This window comes from Pseudorasbora parva, chromosome 14 (assembly GCF_024679245.1).
Source record: "Pseudorasbora parva isolate DD20220531a chromosome 14, ASM2467924v1, whole genome shotgun sequence".
Taxonomy (NCBI): Eukaryota; Metazoa; Chordata; class Actinopteri; order Cypriniformes; family Gobionidae; genus Pseudorasbora; species Pseudorasbora parva.
In genome coordinates this window covers 23,169,725-23,191,089 of record NC_090185.1, presented here as the reverse complement: position 1 = coordinate 23,191,089, position 21,365 = coordinate 23,169,725, and the positions used below count along the sequence as shown (strand labels likewise).

Below are 21,365 nucleotides of genomic sequence, written 5' to 3'. Positions count from 1 at the left end.
TCGCAGCTAACTGGCCGGACGATTCCGAAGCACATTATTAGTTTGGTGGCTAATTGACTGACCGTGGAATGACAAAACATTTGCGCTCTCATGCAAAGTTAAAACTCTAGCTTTATTACCTAAAGGGGCTGAAACAGCAAGCTCCCACTGGCATCACATATAGATTTAATACGGTTCCATCTTTTACAAGCCGCCATCCAGTCCCATAAAAGCCTCGTCCAATTAAAGCTCCAGAGCTGTCAAGGCTGAGGCTATCCATGTGTGGCATTACATGCAGATGTACTTACGTGCTACTTCAAATATTAAGTCAGACAGACAGGACGGTTTGTCAAATGTTTTGTCAAGGCACACACAATGCAAAACATACGCTTTTTCCCATCACGGATCATCCATCACGCACTGCATGTTTGTTTTATCATCACCCACTGTATTTGCAATCCCTAAATTCACAGGACTGCAACTGTTTATATTACAGAATTATATGCTGATGATACTACATAGTTGAGTTTTTTATTTGGTATGAATGCCAATGCTTAGCAAAAAGCAATGTGGTGCTACCATGATAGTTAAGGCATCAGATGTTAATATTATAGTCCTTTTATATGCATATATAATGGTATTTACATTTTACTCCTTTTATATTTAAAACGAAAACATTATATAACCATGTCCGAAGCGTCTTATTCCCATGGTATATTGTATGTGCCAAAAACAGGGTATTTTTGTGGTACGATGTTTAAAAACATGGTAAATATCACAAGACATGGTATTACCATGGTATATGCTTATGAAACCATGATATTACCTTGGTAAATGTCACAAAACATGGTATGACTATGTCAAAATGTCCATGAAACAACGGTAATGCCTTGGTAAACATCACAAAATATGGCATTGCCATAGTAAAAGCTCATGAAATCATGATGTTACCATGGTAAATGTAAAAAACAAGGTAATACCATGGAAAAATATCCACGAAAACACTGTAATTCAATAGTAAATGTCACAAAGCATGGTATTTTTATGGTATTACTGTGTTACATGTCACAAAACATAGTATGACCATGGCAACTGTCCATGAAACCATGTTAATACCATGGTAAATGTCAAAAAAACATGGCATTGCCATGGCAAAATGTCCATTAAACCATGGTAATTCCATAGTAAATGTCACAAAACATGGTATTATCATAGTAAATGCTTATGAAACCATGATATTACCTTGGCAAATGTCACATAACATAGTATGACCATGGCAGATGTCCATGAAACCATGTTAATATTATGGTAAATGTCAAAAAATATGGTATTACCATGGCAAAATGTCCATGAAATAACGATAATGCCATGGTAAATGTCACAAAGCATGGTATTACCATAGTAAATGCTCATGAAACCATGATATTCCATGGTAAATGTAAAAAAAAAAAAAAAGTATTACCATGGAAAAATATCCATGAAAACACTGTAATTCCATAGTAAACATCACAAAACATGGTATTTCCATGGTAACTGCTCATGAAACCATGGTATTACTGTGTTAAATGTCACAAAACATGGTATGACCATGGTAAATGCTTATGAACCCATGATATTACCTTGGTAAATGTCACAAAGCATGGTATTACCATGGCAAAATATCTACGAAAAACAATGTAATGCCATGGTAAATGTCACAAAGCATGGTATTACCATGGTAAATGCTCTTGAAACCATGATGTTACCGTGTTCACAGAAATTCAATTTGGCCAACTAAAAGATTTAAGTGTGATCAGTCACTAGAACATTTTCAATTGGAGACCTGCATGTTTTGTTTTTTTTTTACAGTGTATGTTAACACAATGGTAAATATCACATAACATGACATCACCATAGCAAATGTTAATGAAACAGCAATAGCTCCATGGTAAATGTCGCAAATGTCCTTAAAACCATAGTAATGCCATTGTAAGAATCAGAAAACATGGAACTACCATGGAAATGCATATGAAACCATGATACTACCATGGAGATTGTCCATGAATCCACGTTAATACCATGGTAAATGTCATAAAACAGTATAACAATGGCAAATGTATATGAAACTTAAAAAAATTTATTAAAAATAAAATAAAATAAAAAACCTGGTAGTAAGGTAATACCATGTACCTTGGCATTCTTGTAAGTACCTTGCTAATGTGAATGTACTATGTAAATACCAAGTGTTAAGTGTCCATGAAACCTTGATATAAGCACGTCTTTTTTTTATTCATTCCTCGCAAAAATGATCCAGCTCTGTGTAAAACAACCACTCTCTTATGTTTGGATTGTCTCCTCTTTGACTGGGATCAATGTCATATTAACATGCGATGCAGCTGCTGGGGTGAATTGGCCTCTCTTACGCTGACTTAATTGAAAGAGACTGGCGGATCTCCTGTGGGCGCGAGATGTACTGAAATATGCGCGGCGTTGGACACGCTCCTGTATGCGCGCATGAGCTCTGCTCTTCTGATTGCCTTCCATTATTGAACCTATTGGAATCTGTTGCATTATTAATCCTGGGCGAGAAAGCGCTGGCTGGCGTTAAAAATATTCCAAGGACTACAATAAATAAGATATTCATGCGATTTTCTCCTCGTTCATTCATTCATTCGTTCATTTGCATCTCCCTGACAGGCACAGCACCTCTGGTTTATTCAATACTTCTGCCTCTCTCTGATTGGTTGTGACTTGTGTATAAAGCATTGTGGATGCACGGACTATACTGGAATCTGGTTCGATATTAAGAGCTAACGTTGCCGGAGACATATCGCGTGCCGTCTTTGAATAAACAGAATAAATGTTTTCAGATCAGGCTTAAAATCGACTGAACTAACGGATCTATTGTGATGCAAAAAAGCCTTTTTCCATCCTTCCATCATGAAGTGTTTTTTAGGGAATTGTTCTGCAATCTGAAGACATCTGGCAAGAGTACAATTGAACGGCAGAACAGCTGTCACATCATCTGAGGCTGCTTTCAGAACCCCATCTTTTAGTTAATGCACAAGCGCGGAATATTATTAGAGCGAAATATCCTCTGTGTTTGAAATAACATTAACTTGAAGTCACAAAGTATTAGCAGAGCGTCTCATTGGGCTCTCAAAACGATGAAATATGAAATAGGCAACATCTGGTAAATATTATCACGATATGACCACAATGAACCATTTTAACACTTGCGTATTGTAAACGTCTCGGTTTACGTATGTCGTTCCCGGAGGGGGGAAGGGAGACGTTACGTCAGTGACTGAATGAAATGGGGGTTTCGCTCATTCTCTCAGTCACTCCGAGTTAAGTCAGTGTCTGACGAAATGGGGGTTTCGCTCATTTCATCAGTCACTGACGTAACTCGGAGTGACTGAACGAAAGGGAAATGTCGTTATCAACAATAGTATGTAATATGACTGACACAACCTGGCTGCTTTTGGAATCTTAAAAATGTAATTGTTAGGAACTGATTTTCTGATTTAAGTTTGATTCATTAAAGGTTCCGTATTCACAAAACATAAGGCTATAGCCCCATTCGCACGGGACTAGTATTATCTGGGGACCAGATAATAATTGCAGAGAATGTCTGTGATCTTAATCCCGTGCGAATCGGCCATGTTTGTGATTTGTAAAGTAAAAATTCCCCCGCAAATGACCTACCATATTTCGCAGAACACCGAGGTCCTGTGATAATATTAGTCCCGTGCGAATCAGCATCTCTTGGCCAGGATTAGGTGGATCGTATATAATTTTTGTACGTTTTTTTTCCCAGTGTGCATTTCTATCTTTATCTTTCACAAAGAATGGATGCTCCGTAATAATGCGCACCGTTATGAATTCCCGCACGGATTATACTTTCACTTACCAATTTGGGAGGAAATTGCTTGAATGGTGAGTTTAATATTAACATAAATACTATTATGAAAAATGCATACATAACAGAACAGTACAATGACAAGCTCGTTTAAATGGACGCTTTTACATTTAGCTTTGAAATGGAATCTTCCGCCGTATATTGTCAGCTTCTCACTCGTGATAAATGAAATCTGACTCCTGCCGCTGGTCTGAGCTCAGTTCATGGTGTCTGTTCGCTAACTGAACGAAATGATGTTTATTACTATAAAATAATCAAAACGATTTCATACAGCTATATCTATAGCGAAAAAAACATTTACAAGTCTTGATATCATATCCGGGAGAAGCCAGTAAATTCGAGTGAAATCACAGGCTTTGCTTATCCCGTGCGAATGTGCCACCCAAAACTCGGATGTGAGGGAGTAATTTCTAAATCACAGAGGTCCCTAGATAATACTAATCCCGTGCGAAGGGTACTTAAAAGTAGCTCCAATTTAGGAGAAACTCTTAAAAATAATGGCCGTGTCAGTCCTAAATTTAGGAGTCCTAAATATTTGCTCTAAGAGTATTTCACAAAGCATTTTAGCACTAAAACTAGCTCCTAAATCCATGAAACGCTAGGAGTAGTCAAGAGGACTCCTAAGTCACTAAGACCAAATCACAAACAATGCTAATGGCTTTTGCAGCAATCCACCCAAAGACACCCCACCCAAGCAATGGTGATAATTAATGTATCTTTAATAAATAATAATAATAATAATGTCAGATTACCTATGGTAGTAGTTTTTTTTATGAGTTCACACTTAGAAATGATTGAATAAAGTAAAACAATATAAGCATATTTGACGTGCTGTCCGAAGCGATCAAGGGCTCTGAGCTCGGAATCTATCCCAAACCCAGAGTTCTGCCCCGTATCGCAGACCGAGAGTGAGGAATGGGGTGGCGGAGGGATGCAGAAAACTGTGGAGGTGACTGACGTTAGGTGAGTCGGCTCTCCGCTGTGTTTATACCTCCTCTCGCACTGATGGACAGTTTGAACGTGCCCCTCACAAACTTTGTTTATAAAATAATTTTCGCTTGAATTCTGCGATCTCTCGAGATGCAGACATGAAAGAGGCTGACAATTAGCTGAACATATACTAGTTTATTTAAAGCTACACTGTGTGATATTTTCCCCCATCTAGCGGTGTAAAGGTATATGACAAGCCAGTGAATATTAGTTTCTTCTCCTCTCAATTCGATTTCGTTTAAACTCCTACGGTGGCCTATTTAGTCCAAGATTAACATGGCTTCCAGTTCGACCTCGTTCATGACTGCCATCAAGTGTTAAAACGCGAAAAGCGAAGCTTGAATTTACGGGTATGTCCCTCTTTGGCTAATGTACTTTCAAGATGGAGGAGCAACATGGCGACCAGCATTCGAACCCCTCACCCGTATGTATTTTCAATGGCATATTATAAACTTACGAAAATACTTTATTACTTGAAAGAAGTAAATATACATTAATGAGCACATATATTTTTGAAAGAACTAAGTGTTTTTAGCTAAGAATAAACTAAAAAAGTTACACAGTGTAGCTTTAATGACACTTAGCCTACTTTTAAAATCTTTATTTGAATATGGCAACATATTATTTTAAACATTTGATTTGAATATAGCAACATGAAACCTCGTTCAACAAAATATTTCTATAATTAAATCATTGACAGAGACTCTTCCCCTATCAGCCAATCACTGCGGTCATAGTTAGTAAGAGTGATGACATCATCCATAGCAACCCGCCCTTACTCTTAGCTTAAGACTTCTCTCTGCTCCTTGGTAAAAGTTGCTCTGCGCAGCTTTGTAAATAGGTTTTAAGAGAAAACTGTTAACTAAGAAGACAGCTTTTACTGCCATTTAGAAGAACTCTTTGGTGATGAGATAAAATGTTTTTTGAATGCGGCCCCTGATTCTGATTCAATATTGATTCTTTCTGGAATATTTCATTTACAAATTTCAACAGGCCCGATAAATTATTGCTGCAAGTATTATCAAAAACATTCATATAAGTAATATTAGTTGATTAGTTGTTTACTTAGTTGATTTATTATTAAGCATACATTATTAGTATTATTTATTACAAATTATTTTAATTAGAAAAGAAAATGAATTTTTTAAATTCAATGAATTTCATACATTTTATTTTTTTTAAATGTGGAATAAAGTCCTTATTAAATGTTTAAATCTTTATAAAAAAAGTTTGACAAATAAAATAAAAAGAATTGTATATTAACCCTATTTAATATTAAGCATATAAGATTGATGCTAAATAACAAAATAATATATTATTAATAATATTATTTTCATAAATAAATTCTAAGAATTTCATACATTTAAAAAAGTGATATCAGTTCATTATTTTGTAGATGAACACTGTTCAATATTAAGCATTAAAGATTGATTAATAATAATAATAATAATAATAATAATAATAATAATAATAATAATAAAATGCATTTTTTATACATTTACTCTTTTTAATATTAAGCATATAAGATTGATGTTTAATAACAAAATATTGTTATTATTTTAATAAATATATTTTATGAGTTTAAACAAAATTAATTCATTATTTTGTACTTTAACATGATTTAATATTAAACAATGAGATTGATGATTAAAAGTAATTTTTAATATTATTTTGATAAATACATAAATTCTATGAATTTAATTGTATCGTGGTGCCCCCCTCAGCACATGGTGCCCTACGCGCAGCGCGTGATGGGAGCGGCGGTACTGATGATATGTTGTTATTATCATTTTGCTAAATAAATTCCATGAATTTCATATATTTCTACTTTTTAGTATGTGAAATCCATTTGTTATTTTTGTACATTAACTGTTTTTTTTTTTAATGAAAGCTGCTGTTTGTAACACTTTTTGTGTTCAAGATTTACAAATATTATACAATTAAAATGTACATCATGAATCCATTTTCCAAACTGTGTTTTTGTCTGAATCATTATAGTACATTTATAATAAGTGTTTATATTAGGACTATTTCAGACCAGTCTGGTAGGTACCGCTGCGGAGGAGCACAGTCCCTGCGTGAAACGCCATAGACATAAACAGAGAGAAGTAGCTCCGGCCGCAGATGTTCTTCAGTAAGACGCACAGAGTTCTGTTAATTACTGCAGCTTTAAGCATCTAATAATAATTATAAAGTACAGTAAAAGCACTGACAGAACAATGATAAAGTGATAGTATCAGTTGATAGTACTATATACCATGGTTGTGAATGATTAATTTATTCATAAACATGGTATTTACACGGTAGTTCAGAGAATGCAATGTTGCAAAAAACAAGTGTCAAAAAACGTATTACCATTGCACTTTACCCACAAAAACAGCAAAACGTTGATTGTATGGCAATGAAGAGGATTTGATATCGCATTAATGCAGCAACATTTGTACCGTTATGTGTGGCTTCAGTATCCGGAGTAACCTAGAAACCTGGGCGTCGTCTTCTGGAGGTAACGCGGTGACGTCCCGCGGTGCATGCAGCGTTTAGGAGAGCAACAGAGGGGTTAAGAGCACTTGCTAAAAACAATGGCGCAGCCGCTCTATTAACAGATGTAAAGCACTTAAGCGCGATGGTGCGTACAAGCTCAGCCAGATGGCGCCCTCTATTAGAGGATGTATCGCTACCGTGATGCATGGTGATGTTTTCCCCGGTTTTGTTTCTTTTTTATAAGAGTAATGTTCAGCAGGTGCAAGCTCTTGAGCTACAAAGCGCTCCAAGTCGACGGCATGACAGTCTAATTGTCAGCGGCGGGATTAAATGGCTTGAAACCGTGCAGCCAGGCTGGTCGCGTTATTCGTCTCTGCCCTGAAGTTTGTACCCTGACACGGGCTTGATGGGTTTCGCCCTGCTTTTCTTTCAGTTTAAATGGAGATGTGTCATGGACAGATGAGAGGCTGCACTTTGGTTAAGCATATGTCGGATGTTTCTGTTGTGTTTAAAGCCCCGGACGAAGTTAATGAGGTGTCAGGTGCGGTATTTGCGAGCCATCCGAGAGGCGCGGAACATGATGGGGACGGTTGAGTTCACCTTGTGTGCCTTCAGGGTCATAAAACCCATTGACTTTGTTCTCGGTCTCACGGGGGCCGCGAAATAGAGATTGTGCTCATACGAAAGCCTGAAAGCGTTTCAAACGGAGCAGCTGCACAAGTTGTGTCGCATGCTGGTGCTCTCAAAGATGCTGTTTTTCTGTTTAAAGAAGACACTGGTTGTAAAATCATGATGTTTATGAATATTTTGTTTGGTGAAGTACATGACATGAATATTTAGAGGCCTACAGTTGCATTGAGGTCTATTTAAAACTTGCCAGCAAGCTCAAATGTTCTTAAAAGTTCCATTAGGCTACACTGAACATCATTTAGAGGCATTTATCTGTCAAGTACTGAATGAGCTGTTATAAAACCTTTAAAAACTGTTAAAGACTAAAACCCACTCCTAAATGGTGTCAGGTTTTTCCCATTGAACACAAAATGAGACATTTAGCAGAATGTTCATGCTGATCTTTTCCATATACAGTGGAAATGATTGGGGACCAAAAATGGCCATAGAAGCCATATGATTTTGTGTCTAATAGAAGAAAAGTCATACCGGTTTGAAACAACAGAGTAAATTATGGTCAATTTGAATAGGTGTCAGATTTTTTGACAAAATATCATGAAACTGCCATAAAAGACTATACTTTTGTAGACTAGCATTTAAATATTCTTATTGTTTTGAATTGAAACAATGATGATGTTTTTCTTTTTAAAGAAGACTGGTTGTAAAAAGCATGATGTTTATGAATATTTTGTTTGATAAAGTACCTGAAATGATTTTTTAGAGGACTATTTAAGACTTTCTAGCTAGCTAAAATGCTCTTAAAAGTTCCATTAGGCTACATTAAAGATCATTTGGAGGCGTTTATCTGTTATTTACTGAAAGAGCTGTTATAATACCTTTAAAACAGTTAAAGACAAAAACCCACTGTTGCATTTCCGCAGCATTTGGATGAAATAGTCTCATATTTACACTGATTTATACTTCTTTTTGCACGTTGCCATTCTTTCGGTGTGAAAAACGTGTGAAATTTAATGTAAAACACTCCTGAATGGTGTGAATTTTCCCATTGAACACAAAATGACATGTTTAGCAGAGTGTTCATGCTGCTCTTTTCCATATACATTGGAAATGAATGAGGACTGAAATAAAAAGTCCAAAAATGACCATAGAAGCCATGTGATTTTGTGTTTGGAACAACATGAAGACCAGTAAAACATGTCCAAGAGTAAATAGTGGCCAAGTTTGTATAGTTGTCAGATTTTTGACAAAATTCTGTGAAACTGCCATAAAAGTAGACTAGCATTCAAATATTCTCATTGCGTTGCATTACACCAGAGCAAACCTCTTTATAAATTCAGAAGTAAATACAAATAAGCCAGCCTCTGTGTAAAAAAATATGAATGTAATGGGAGTTAGTTATTGTGATTGGTTTGGCTGCAGTGCTAACCGATACGGTTCCAGCGCTCCTAGTTGATTTCAGTGTATAATTTGCATAATAAATCCTTTTGGTGCATATGGTAAGCTGTTCCTCATTGTAGTCACCATCGGGTGCAAATCAGCATGATGCACCGAGGGCAGATTGCAGTAATGTAAATCCAATTACACTTCCCTAACATGAAATAACAGTATTTGCAGAATACTCGACATCTCATAGTGCTCAACATACTAACGGGGGTGACAGATAAAAGATTTGTTTAATAACAGATGGATTCATTCTGGACTTTTGGAATTGGATGGCAAAATAGACTCCATCTGGAACAAATTGCTATGATATGGACCACACAGAACCACAAAGAGAAGCATGATACAGTGCGTAATTGGATCTACACTAAGAATGGCCTATTGATCTGTGAATTGCGTGTCAACATGTTTACACTATAGAATAGTGATTGAACATCATGAACATTAGCTCTATTTCAAAACCTAGTCCCATAGTGTACATTTTTGTATGGAACACAATCCCAGAATGCCTTATGATGACCTCAATGAAAAATAAATAAATGAGTAACACTTTATTTTAAGGCAATGTAGTTGCATGTTACTACATGTACCTATCTCTAAATTAAAACCTAACCCTAACTGCAACTCTATAATAAGTACATTTAGTTAATTAATATTACTCCGTACTAAATATCTAGTAGTATATAATATACAGTACACTCTAAAAAATGCTGGGTTAAAAACAACCCAAGTTGGGTTGAAAATGCACCAACCCAACAATTGAGTTGTTTTAACCCAATGGTTGAGTTGTTTTAACCCAGTGGTTGAGTTGTTTTAACCCAGTGGTTGGGTTAAATGTTGCTTAAGACAACCCAATTGCTGGGTAAGAACAACTCAACCATTGGGTAAAAACAACCCAATTGTTGGGTTGGTGCATTTTCAACCCAACTTGGGTTGTTTTTAACCCAGCATTTTTTAGAGTGTACCTAAATGTAAATGTAATACTAGTTAAAGCATGTTATTTAACAGTTTATTCACGTTGATAAATTATGTGTTACCCATCCTTTTTTTGCATATTTTTAAAAGTCAATGCGTAAATTCCAGAAAGGTCTCCCCACAGTCATCAAGACTGACCGTTAGCTTAGCATCAAGCTCTACTTAACCACAGAAGATTTGTGTGAATAGGACTTTTTGTCTATCAAAACAAGATGACACTGCAATTTAAAATACATTGGAATCTAAAGGTTAGGGGAACGTTCCCCAAACCTAAAGAAAACAATCTATAATTGTAGACATTAAATATAAACGGCAAAAAGTAACAATAAAAATAGCTAAATCTATTTTTAAATCTCTGGTGTTGTTGTGTTGTTTTTATTTTTTTAGAATTCAAAATAATTTTTTATTAATCGGAAACGTACAATACTTGGTAAAGGTTTTAGCACTTGCTGTGTGAACACACACACACACACACACACACACACACACACACACACACACACACACACACACACACACACACACACACACACACACACACACACACACACACACACACACACACACACATCTGGTTCACTATCTTTGTGGGGACTCTCCATAGACGTAATGGTTTTTATACCGTACAAACTATACATCCCTACCCCTAAACCTACCCATCACAGGAAACATTCTGCATTTTTACATTTTCAAAAAAACATCATTTAGTATGTTTATGAATCTATTTACATTGTGGGGACCGCTATCTGGTTAACTATCCTTATGGGGACATTTGGTTGCCTGACGTGGTCATACTCAGTGTTGGGGTAGTTACTCAAAAAAAGTAACTAGTTACTAGTTACTTCTGTAAATTGTAATGAGATTACTTTACTAGTTACTGCATTTGAAAAGTAACTTCACTACTTATTACTTTACTTTCCCGTTTCTTCATTTAGAGTGTAGATACATGGTCAAACATCATAGCCCTATCATCACTTATCCTGTCAGCATAGTGTTTATTGTATAAATGTTTACAAAATGGCATGTAAAATCCACAAACAACGTTAACAGGGTAAAGGAGGCTTTAATGGGGTCGTTTTAAAATGTCAACACACAAGTTTCAAAGCACAGGCTTTGGGAAACATGAGAACAAAACTCTTCTCCTGAGAACAAAACCAGCTTTTTATTAGATTCATGGCACACACAAAAAATAAATAAATAAAGTGGACAATGAAAAATATATAATGGTCACTATGTTTAAGAGAGAGAATGAGTGTGATTCAAGGCCAATTCTTGAACATAAAGTTGAAAACTCACTCATTTAAGAACATGAATTTATTGCATGGACAGAGCTGAAAATAATGTAGCTAAGTGTTTAAAATGCAAAGCATATAGTTCAGCTGAAACCTTGCCTTCTTTGGCTTGTTGTTGATCCAGTAAACTGAATGTACAAGGCAAGATGACTGTTTAAATAAAAGCACTGAAATAAAAAAAAGCTTTATCTCTTAATCAGTGTAGGGCCATTCACACAGGTCACTGTCGCGGCAAAATGCAATATGCAGGTCTACAGATTCTATTTTTTTTTTACTGTGTTCATAAAGCTGCGTCATGCATGATACTATGCAAACGTATGGAAGAGATGCAAGCACAACGGTCAAACGGTCTGGTAATGTTTACATTTAAAAACGAAATAAAAGTAGCGCAATGGAATACAAAAAAACAACAAAACAAACATCCTGTGTGGTAGGCCTATTTAATTGCCCCTCTTCGCGCAATTATGGTTGCATTCATTGCTATATTAACATGAAGGCTTCCATTCTGCTTTCTTTCCAAATTATCACTGGACAGTAGAAAAGTGAAAATGTTTATCTAAAGTGAAAGTAATGTGAAGATCGCAACTAGTGATGTCCGGTTCGCGAACGAATCGTTCTTTTTAACCGGATCTTTATAGTGAACCGGTCGAACCAGTTCACCAAATCAAACTGAATCGTTCTAAACGGTTCGCGTCTCAAATCAGGGCTGATCCCACAAATACTGTAGATATTAACTTTCTGCCATCAGTGACAGTCTCTCAAACTAGAAATAAAACGAATATCTTGAAGTAGATGCTGTAACTCCAATCGTTAGCTGAAGTGAGACATGTTTTGGTGAGAGATCTGATGAACTCACGAGCAGCTGATACTGAGCATGCGCGTGTAACCGAACGGTACGGTTGTCGGATCTTCGGATCAGCAGTACAGAATCAAAACCGTTTCTATCGGACACGTTCGATACTGAGAACCGATGAGCCGATGAGCTGCGCATGCGTGTTATTTGTTCAGAGGAACGAAATGCAGGTAAAGTGTATTTAAAACTAATCACGTTTGGAAACATTATAACAAAGCTGTCACTATTATTTTAAAGTTTTGGAAACAATAGATTGTAAAACGGTCAAATTAAACATTTATTTGTTTTATCAATAATGCATGATATTTTCAGGAACAGCTTTTATCTTATTTAATTTCTAAGTCGATAAAGATTTTAAAATAGATGTAATCAAAACAGTAGGTTTGATATTCAGCTTGCAGCAGTTCGCAGCTCAGCACCCTGTGCTCAGCACACACACACACACACACACACACACACACACACACTGATACAGCGGTTCTCGAGTCAGATCGACCAGTTGCAACGGATCACCGGTACAGAATCGAGAACCGTTTCTATCGGACACGTTCGATCTTTTGGACATGTTCGATTCTGAGAACCGGTGAGCTGAGATACTGAGCATGCGTGAGAGCGGCGTAACCGAACAGTTTCTCTCGGACTGGGACAGCTGATGCTGATAATGAGCCCGGGTGAACACTGAGGATTTGTGTAAGTAGGCCTATTATGTCAATGTATGTTTATTTAATCCGTGTAAAACATCAGTGTTTGCACGACAGTGACAGTGACAGTCTCTCAAACTAGAAATAAAACTAATATCTTGAAGTAGATGTTGTAACAATCGATTCAGTTCGATTTGGTGAACTGTATTTAGTGCTGTTGCAAAACATAAATGAAAAAATGTTTCCAAGATGATGATGATGTCAATTATAATTATTACTATACTAAGTTTTGATTACAAATACTTTATATGGATGTGTTTGAATGTATTTTCATCTGCCGGGATGATAGAAATGACGTCATTACGTAAAGACGTAAAAGAACCGGTGATCCGTTTTTTTTAACCGGATCATTGAAACGAACTGTCCGAAAGAACCGGTTCGCGGAAAAGAACCGAACTTCCCATCACTAATCGCAACTGCCCCCGTCTCCCTCTCTCCTCGCACCAGGAGCTACGTCACTCAAATCAATCTCTATGGCAACGGTGCCCAGGCAAGCACACGCAAAGCGCATGCACGGAGCACTTTAACAAATCAAAACAACGCACACAGGCAAACACGACCCGAGTAACGCACGAAAGCGCATTCCTATAGTCTAGTAAAGAAGTGTAGTTACCGATATTTTTAGTGTAATGCTTTACTTCATTACTTAAAAAAGTAATATTGTTACTGTAATTCTTTACTTTGTAACTCGTAACTCAATTCTAGTCAGAATATGAGTCTGAAACTGCTCCATTGGGCTGTGATTATGGGGCGTGTTTCAACCGAACCAGGAAAGACATCAATTGGATAGACCTACAACCAATCAGAGCAACGAAACGTCGCATTGTCAAATGTCAACAGAGTTCAACTGTACTGTGTTGCCAAGTCCGCGTTTTTTTCCTGCACGTTGTTTTCTATGTCCCGCAGGTTGAAGCGACTATTATGTGATATATAGACCCATGAGTGCGAATTTTAGCAGGCAACCTTGCCAAAATAACACACATTTTACCCCCCAAACACCATTTTTCCCCCAGAGAACCCCCCGAGAAGCTATTGTTTAGAGCTAGTAGTTGGCGGGATTTGTTGGGAAACTTGGCAACCCTGTCTGCACACGCGCTGAAATCAGGCTGGAATAAACGATCTTTGCCGGTGTTGTAAAAAAATAAAATAATTTAATGATACACAGAGTACTTGCCCAACATGATCATCATTTCAGAGAGAAATTGTGAAGTTGAATGCAGATACAAACAAGCTCTCCATTTAGGATTCGAGTAAATATAATCCAAGCCCCTTTGATGACGTGCATGATTACGTTACTGTTGATCATCTGTCCGTCATCGTCTAAAGCCCGCCCTGATGATTTCATTGGTCCGAACAGTTTCTGATTTATGATAGTTTAAGTTGGAAGTTTAATTTTCAGGTCTATGCTCAAAAAGGGAATAAATTTATGTATTAATTTATTACTGCATATATATAATTTAGTACCATAAAATCCCCTAGAATTACAAAATATTCAATACAAAAACATCAAACTAGAATATAGTACATTAATTTCCTTAAATTTAAAAAAGAAAAATCAGATTTTTGACAGATAAATTAGAAGCACCAGAATTAAATTGTCTTGGTTAGCTTAGCCAATTGCTAACATCAAACTATTTGTCCATACAGCAGGTTAAAAAGATCATAGGGTGACCAAATGTCCTATTTTCCCAGGACACTTCCTGTTTTCAAGTCCTGTCCTAGCCCTTATATAACAATTTTCTATCCATACAGAGGGGGCATACTTTAAATGTATTGAAATTAATAAGGAATCTTTGAGTATCTCATGCTGGGCTGAGTGTCTTGGTTTTCAAAATATCAAAATATGGTCACCCTAAGATATCATAATATAGAGGTTAAGAGAATGTTCTCCAAAACTAAAGGAAACATTCTCATTTTATTCATAGAAGGTGGTTAAATATTTATTCAGTACCAAAAAGTTATAGCAAAAATAGCTAACTCTAGTTAAAATGGTCATTGTTAGCTTAGCAACATGCTAACGTTACTGGAATCAATCACATTTGTGTTGAAAAATGGAGACTTGAGTTTTTTTTTTTTAAGACTATATCGTGTGCAAAACTACAAAAGAATGCAGCAAAAATGTCTGTCTAGTGCAGGGGCCCACTGTCCTGCTCAGTTTAGCTCTTGCTTAATTGGGGTCGGAGCTATACTTTGTGGGACAGTGGCCCTCCAGGATCAGGATTGGACACGCCTGGTCTAGCGCATGTTTACATAGTAAACAATGGAAAAGCAGTGGAATTCAACAACACTAACTCTATTCATATCACTCTAGTCGTATCATTTGTCTTGTCTTCTTTGATGCCTACTGAAGTCTTATTCCTCAACCAGAACATGATCTGAGTGACTTGCTCAGTCTGTTTCCTAACCTTCCTGCGGGCTGGATCCTCCCATCACCATTCAGCTTTTCGAAACTGTCACATCACAGTGATATATTCCCAACATTATAACAGCACGCAGCTGCCGCTCTGCCCAGCACGTGTGGTCGGTTCGGCTGAGGCTGCCTGTCGGACATCCCCGAACGCGCCCGGTCTCCTGGGCTCTGGGAAGAATGGGGCAGAGGCGTCATCTAATTCATCAATGTGCTGTGTGGGAAGCAAACAATCGCGAAACAGCTTAGGAACAGGAAATAGCACAAACGAGAGTAAAGAGCTCTCCTCGGCCCACTGGAATTCCCCCAGGTTACAGCAGTGGGAGGTTTGAGTACAGTTTTGGGAACCTTTCTGTTCAATAAGAGCTTTGTTCACACTCTGTCTTGCTGTAAGTGAACGGCACCGCAGCCTGTTTGAATCCATCTGCTTGGTCATATTTCTAGAAAGACTTTTCTATAGGGTCTTTTCGCCACATTGTAATTGAGGCATGCTGGTGGTTTCCATGACGACCATCCTCTTTGTCCAGCACTGTTCGCGGATACAGATTGAAAAGGTATCCTATGGGAACGGTTTTGTAGTTTGTACCGATGCGCAGTCACAGCTCATGCGCTCAAGGCTTGGGATCAGACACAAACCCATCTTAGCAAGGGTCTATTAAATGACTTTTTCAGATGGTTGTCATTAACAATCTTTATAGAATGATTGACAGCTCAGCAGTTCATCTACATTCATCTATATATAAAGTTTTGATATATTAATCAAATTCCCATGACATAAGTAGTCATGTTCAATAATTAATTCAGATTTATATAGTGAAGTGTTTATTGTTAATGACTCTTTAATGAGTTATATTATAAAACTTTATATTTACTTACATAAGTAATAATGTATCTTATCTATAATATATAAATAATTAAAAATACATTAATTATAAATAGACTTTATAAATAATATTATAAATGGTCATTTAACAAATAATGGATGGGTGGATGGATGGATGGATGGATGGATGGATGGATAGATAGACAGACAGACAGACAGACAGATAGACAGACAGACAAACAGACAGACATAGAGATACAGATAGACGTAAATGTTATATTTGTGTGTTTCATACATATATATATGTGTGTGTGTGTGTGTGTGTGTGTGTGTGTGTGTGTGTGTGTGTGTGTGTGTGTGTGTGTGTGTGTGTGTGTGTGTGTGTGTTACAAGTGAATATAGTCATTGTTTATTAGTAAAAAGCTAATAAGCCTCAAAGCTAACTGGATAAAAGAAAATGCTGTCAATGACCTCATCCCACATCGACAGCATTTTAAACTGTGTATATATGCATTGGATATGTTTTAATGTAAAAATTGCAGTCTTTTTGTCTGACCTGCAATGTGCTGTCTGTGTGTTTTCCTGGCTCAGCAGGCCTCAGCTCACCGCCTGCCAACATCACCACATCAGGCGTCCCCAGCATTGTCACTCCTATCGTCAACGGCTTTACCAGCATTCCTCACCAGCCCAATGGACACCCAGCAGTTGAGGCCGTGTACACCAACGGATTGCCCCCTTACTCCACCCAAAGCCCTACGGCTGCGGACACCCTACAGCAGGCCTTCACTGGGGTGCAGCAATATACAGGTGAACATATACAGATTTCTCAATGTTAAGTGGTCTCTTAATTTTTTCCAGTGCTGTATGTACACACACACACACGAATGCCAGGGTGAGTTTTTTGTGTGTGTGTTGCTTACTTAAAATGGATGGTTGTTTTTGACCAACCAAGCGTCCTTTTGATGATTTTTTCTCTCCGGCTCTCTCTCTCGAGTAGCCTTGTTCAATGCTGTATCACATAAATACAGGCGTGTGTACTCACACACATTTCTCTTTGTACGTACAGCCATCTACCCAGCGACCACACTGACCCCTATTGGCCAAAGCTTGCCACAGCCACAAGTCATTCAACAGCAGCAGCAGAGAGAAGGTGAGGGTGAGAGATTTTTCATGTTTTTATGTACATGCATCAATATGACGGCATATTGCATTTTAACAGATGAAAACGGCTATGAGGGATAGGTTGCATCCAAAATCACACACTCTTGAGTCGCTACTTATTTTAAATATGGAATTACTTCACGACCTGAAAAAAAGTACATTCTATAGTATTTATGAGTGTTTCAATGTAATCTGGTGTCATGACAAATCCTGTCCCCCTGTGAAATCGTGTCCGCTTAGGACCCCAAAGCGATTCTATTGGCTGAAAGAACTATTCATGTGTAATCTGTCAGAGCCTGAATCACATTTTGATTTTTGTTGTTTAAATTGTGTTAAAATAGTTTTTAATGTCTTGCAAATCATGTTTCATATACTAGTAGTATATAACTGAAGCTGTAAGTTATGAAATCAAGCATATCTCGTTCTAAATGTTTTTTGTTTTTTTGTTTTTGTTAGCGTACGTTCTAGCATAGCATACAGCTACTAGATTACATTTGTTTATACACCACAGTTTATACCCTAAACAGTGTTTGATTGCGATAACAGCTTTTGATCGGGCATTTAAAACAGCTACCATGTTGGGTCCTAAGCGCTGGACATACTACATTCAACATATCGTCATTATCATGTGACCTATCAGCATCAATGCCTTTCACAAATCCTCTCCCATAACTTAATGGGATAGTAAAGTGTTCATGGTATGCACACTTCAGAATCTTGCTGAAAGTAGTAGGTCATCCAGGTACTTTTTTTATGAATATTATGAATTAATTCATACTTCTTACCATATAGTAAGGAAGTTTGCGATTTTGGATGCAGCCGCACGTGCAGATCACATAACTTTGATAACACAACCTTCTAAACTATTTCATGGAGTTTTTGTCTACTGAATTTTATTTTTCAGAAAGACATTTCATCGGCTGGACAATCGGTATGTTTAACAAAAGTACAATCCATTGAACGCACTGTAATTATATCCCTCACAGACTCGTTTTCATTCCTGACAAATATTAAATATTGCACTACCCTGACTATTATTTACAAGTTCTTATATATATATATATATATATATATATATATATATATATATATATATATATATATACATATACATATACATATATATATATATATATATATATATATATATATATATATATATATATATATATATATATATATATATATATATATATATATATATATATATATATATAAATTAAATAAAAAATAAAAACATTAGTTGTTTCTATCACTTGTCTTGAATGGAAACTTCACAGTGAATAACAACATGTTTGTGTTGCAGGACCAGAGGGCTGCAACCTCTTCATCTACCATCTACCGCAGGAATTTGGGGACAACGAGCTCATGCAGATGTTCCTTCCATTTGGTACAGTCATCTCCTCCAAGGTCTTCATGGATAGAGCCACCAACCAGAGCAAATGTTTTGGTGAGATAAATCATCATGCCTTTCTTCATGTACAGAATTATGGATTTTCGTTTATGAACATGTATTTTAGTTCCATTCCACAACAAATCATTTAAAATTAACTATATTAAAAATATAAGTGTAACATTCATTTAAAAAATCATTATAAATTCCAAGTTTAAAGGGCTAGTTCCAGTGACGGGGATCACTGAAAAAAGTAACCAGATTACTTTTTTCAAGTAACTAGTAAAGTAACTCTACTTTTAAATTTACAAGTTACTTTTCAAACAAGTGATGCAAGTTATTTTGTTTTCCTATTAACTGACTGACAGCTCTCTTGTTCTTATGTTGAGAGTAACTGCAGTCGTTGTGTGTGAACATGATGGTTATTGTAGTTCTAGACTAAATGTGAACATGCATTTACTCTCACGTGCACGAAAAAAAGATTCAGTATTTCTCAAAATAAATAAAATCGTGAAATGGTACACAAACCTCCAATAATTAAATAAAACAAATATTTGTATGTATTTAATCTCACTTTATTGATCGATGTACTTGATGCTTTTTGGAGAAAAAAAAAAAAAACGAAAAAGTAACGCAAAAGTAACAGTGTATTACTTTTCTTGAAATTTAACCAAGTAATGCAATTAGGTACTTTTTTAAGGGAGTAACACAATATTGTAATGCATTCCTTTTCTAAATAACTTTGGCTAGTTCACCCAAAAATGAAAAGCTTGTCGTTTACGTACCCTTATATTTTTCGAAACCTGTATGAGTTTCTTTCTTCTGTTGACCCAAAAAAACACAAAAGAAGATATTTAAAAAATTTTTTTTAAAAAGTTAACCAGACAGATAATGACAGCCATTGACTTCCATAATGTTTTTTTCCCATACTTTGGCCAATAAAGGAAATATCATCATAGAGGTTTGTAGGGTGAGAAGGTAATGATGAAATTATAATTTTTGGGTGAACTATCCCTTTAAACAAGTTTATATAAATCTAAACTATTGGCATGTGGGAAATGTGCTATACAAATAAACTTTGGCTGAAAATCTTCTCTCACACGGGACAAATCCATATGTGCCTTTAATATAAGTAAAAAATTGCAAAAATGTTTGATTACATTTACAACATGCTTAGTGTAACCAATAATTACAGAAAAGTATTGCGTAAGTGAATTATGTAATGCTTCCGCGTGCAACCCAGATCAACCAATAATCGTTCTCTGTCCCTTCCATAGTGTAAACTCCATTCTGTATTCTATGTCAAGCCACAAACCGGAGCGCTGCCTTTTAAAAAAATCCCTGAGCCAGAAAAAAGTCCTAAGTGAAGCAAAAAGGCCCATTATGGATCAACATCTGTTCCCGCTCCAGGGGGAGACATTTCCCAAGCCACAATTAATAGCAGTTCCCGTCTCCTGGGGGAGGTTAATAAGATATAAATTTGTGAAGTAGGACCTATTTGTGGTATTGACTTATACACTATGCATTTACTGCATAATGTCAGGTCTGGGTAACAGGCGCTCGGTAGAGTAATTAATCTGCGGTGGGGGCCGCGGCCCGAAATGGACCGATGGGACTTGGCTGAGAGCACTGACATACATAGATTCTCTATTAAGCAGCCTTGTGGCTTTATCCCCCACTTCACCTCTACGCAGACCCTCTCATCTTATAGATATAAGCCTCGAAATGGGGGCATTTGCAGGCGCTTTTAGGAGCCTAGGCCACTTTGCTCTCAGGTGGCTGACGACCGATAGAAGCACCTGCCTTTTCACGGTTCACAACCGGCTCGTAATGCCACCGAAAGTGCATCCACACTTCAATGTGGCTTTTTTGTCACTGGCTTTTAAAAGTGGATGGTTTTGAATGGGAAGATTGGGTTGTCGTGGATGAATGTGGTTTGTATGCTGTGGGTGGCCCCGTTTTAGAGTCCTTTGGGGCGATTTGTCCCTGTTCTATACCACCAGTGGCTTACATATGCTCAAAAGTAGCCCATGCAGATGTATATATGGTGATTTTAGTGTTACGGTTTGATTTGAACATTTGACTGAATGTTTTTTTAATATGATGCCATATCAGTTTTAGTATCCAAACGACTTGATTCTTGTTGCAGGCTTCGTGAGCTTTGACAACCCAGCAAGTGCACAGGCTGCTATCCAGGCCATGAACGGCTTTCAGATCGGCATGAAGAGGTTGAAAGTGCAGTTAAAACGGCCGAAGGATGCGAGCCGCCCGTACTGACAGGGCCCAACCCACACAGGGCTCTCAGCAACAGCACAGGTACGATTTTTAACAGGAAGACA

General features: G+C 36.9%; 1 protein-coding gene and 1 long non-coding RNA gene across 21 annotated transcripts in view; one reads left to right on the top strand and one right to left on the bottom strand.

The window, feature by feature from the left end:
* The window catches only part of LOC137040379 (uncharacterized), an 80,622-nt gene that overhangs the window by 44,911 nt on the left and 14,346 nt on the right, over window positions 1–21,365 (bottom strand). The gene's annotated exons all lie outside the window — the stretch shown is intronic.
* The window catches only part of celf5a (cugbp, Elav-like family member 5a), a 285,909-nt gene that overhangs the window by 259,738 nt on the left and 4,806 nt on the right, over window positions 1–21,365 (top strand). For 5 of the 20 annotated variants that reach the window (XM_067415920.1, XM_067415913.1, XM_067415918.1 and 2 more), the window contains exons 8-12: window positions 17,064–17,279; window positions 17,539–17,628; window positions 18,538–18,564; window positions 18,940–19,083; window positions 21,176–21,342. In XM_067415920.1, coding sequence (XP_067272021.1) covers window positions 17,064–17,279; window positions 17,539–17,628; window positions 18,538–18,564; window positions 18,940–19,083; window positions 21,176–21,303 — 605 coding nt within the window. In that variant the 3' untranslated portion in view covers window positions 21,304–21,342. The remainder of the gene's footprint in view (window positions 1–17,063; window positions 17,280–17,538; window positions 17,629–18,537; window positions 18,565–18,939; window positions 19,084–21,175; window positions 21,343–21,365) is intronic. The other 15 variants (XM_067415926.1, XM_067415916.1, XM_067415924.1 and 12 more) reach the window with 6 other exon arrangements.